The 2,188-nt window shown below is 36.1% G+C and overlaps 1 protein-coding gene across 1 annotated transcript in view; it reads left to right on the top strand.

Annotated features, from left to right (window-relative positions):
- The window catches only part of LOC123005100 (transient-receptor-potential-like protein), a 24,609-nt gene that overhangs the window by 19,780 nt on the left and 2,641 nt on the right, over positions 1-2,188 (top strand). The window contains exons 7-9 of the mRNA XM_044398713.1: positions 612-886; positions 928-1,650; positions 1,702-1,782. Of these exons, the coding sequence (XP_044254648.1) occupies positions 612-886; positions 928-1,650; positions 1,702-1,782 (1,079 nt within the window). The remainder of the gene's footprint in view (positions 1-611; positions 887-927; positions 1,651-1,701; positions 1,783-2,188) is intronic.

The raw sequence follows: 2,188 nt of genomic DNA, 5'->3' as shown, positions 1-2,188 counted from the left end.
TTACTTTAAAAAAATTTTTTTTTAGGGCTGTAATGATTTTTTTTTATTTTCTCCAAATTCCTTAGTAATACAAACTTTATTTTTTTCAAGTATCATCCCGTGCATCGATTTTTTTAATTTTTGCAGAAAATGAAGCCTATCAGAAGGGCCTTTCACTGTAAAAAAATGGTAGGGTTATATTGATTTCTTGGGGCTGTAATATTTTTTTTTCATTTTCTCAAAATTCTTTAATAATACAAACTGTATTTTTTTCAAGTGTCATCCAGTGTATCGATTTTTTTCATTTTTGCAGAACATGAAGCTTATGAAAAGGGCATTTAACTGTAAAAAAATGGTGGGGTTACATTGACTCCTTGGGGATGTAATGAATTTTTTTCATTCTCTCAAAATTCCTTAATAAATTAACTTTAATTTTTATCAATTGTTACCCCATGTATCGAGGTTGAATTTTCTCCCTTTCAACCACCCCTTGATGCACATTAATATAAAAACGAGTATAAAAACCCCTATTCACGACCCAAACGAGTCGCACATGTGCGACGTTACCCTAACAACGACATTATAACCATGGCAACAAGACGTATCGTCATGGTAACAAAATTTGAAACCAGTGGCGTGTGTGTTTCAGTGCCTTGAAGTTGGTTCATTTATTCTCCATAAACCCGCATTTGGGGCCGTTGCAAATTTCACTCGGACGAATGGTCATCGACATTGTCAAATTCTTCTTTATCTACACGTTGGTACTGTTCGCATTTGCGTGCGGTTTGAACCAACTTTTGTGGTATTTTTCCGATTTGGAAAAGAAGAAATGTTACCATTTGCCCAGCGGTGAGGCCGATTTTGACAACGCTGCCGATTCGTGCATGAAATGGCGCCGTTTTGCCAAGTGAGTTTTGATTGGTTGGTAAAAACTAGTAATTTTTTTAGTGTTTTTGAGTCGTCACAGTCGTTGTTTTGGGCCAGTTTCGGAATGGTCGATCTTGAGAGTTTTGAGTTGACAGGAATCAAGACTTATACAAGATTCTGGGGACTTTTAATGTTTGGTTCATATTCCGTGATAAATGTCATTGTTTTATTGAACCTTTTGATCGCCATGATGTCGAATTCCTACGCCATGATTGATGAACATTCGGACACCGAATGGAAATTTGCTCGAACTAAACTCTGGATGAGTTATTTCGAAGAAAGTGCGACGTTGCCATCACCGTTCAATATCTTCCCCAAACCGAAAGATTTCTTCAAACTTTTGGGGTTACGCAAAAAGGACAAAATGCGAAGAATGTCAACGAAACGAAGAAATCGGGAAGAAAAAGAACGCGATTATAGATACACAGCAGTGATGCGTGCTTTAGTCTGGCGTTACGTTTCAGCAATGCATCGAAAATTGGAAGAGAATGCTGTGACTGAAGACGATGTTAATGAATTGAAGAGTGACATTTCTTCATTCCGGTATGAACTTTTAGAAGTGTTGCAGAAGAATGGGATGGACATTTCGGCGGCCGAAATGAAGGAAAAGGCCATTTTAGGGAAGAAAATGAAGGTTTGGGAGCGAAGATTAATGAAGGATTTCAAAGTTGCGCCAGTTGTCAGTGAAGAAGAAGAAGAGTTTATTTACCAGCCGCCTCCCGAGGGCGAAAATTCCCTAGCCAAGTGAGTTAGTTATATTGACGTTCAATGTTGCCAACACAATTTTCGTTTCAGGTTTCGTCGAATTGCGAAACTCGCTGTTGTCAATTCAAATTTGAGCAAATGGAGACAAGTGGTCAAGGGTGCTTGCATTGCGTGAGTCTTTTGTTTGAAAACAAAACGTAACATCTTTGATTTTAATGTGCATCAAGTAGGTAGGTTGTAGAAGTCTAAATGCGTCTTTAATTTAAAGGACGATTCACACAAAAAGTGACATTAATGTCGTTTTGAACTTTGATTTATATATTTTTTACTACCTGGGGTACATATTTATTTAAAAAATATCATTTTTATGGAAGATTGAGGTTTATCTATTTTTTAATTTTTTTCATAAAATGAAGCTTATCAAAAGAACATTTGACTGTAAAAAAATGGTGGGGTTACAATGACTTTTTGGGGCTGTACTGCATTTTTTTCATTTTTTCAAAATTCTCTAGTAATGCAAAGATTATTTTTTTCAAGTGTCATCCCGTGTATCGATTTTTTTTAATTATTTCAGAAA

This window comes from Tribolium madens, unplaced genomic scaffold, assembly GCF_015345945.1.
Source record: "Tribolium madens isolate multiple individuals breed KSU strain unplaced genomic scaffold, Tmad_KSU_1.1 Scaffold_20;HRSCAF=117;Tcas5.2_LG4, whole genome shotgun sequence".
Taxonomy (NCBI): Eukaryota; Metazoa; Arthropoda; class Insecta; order Coleoptera; family Tenebrionidae; genus Tribolium; species Tribolium madens.
Note: the sequence above shows the minus strand (reverse complement) of the source record. Positions and strands in the feature narration are given on the sequence as shown.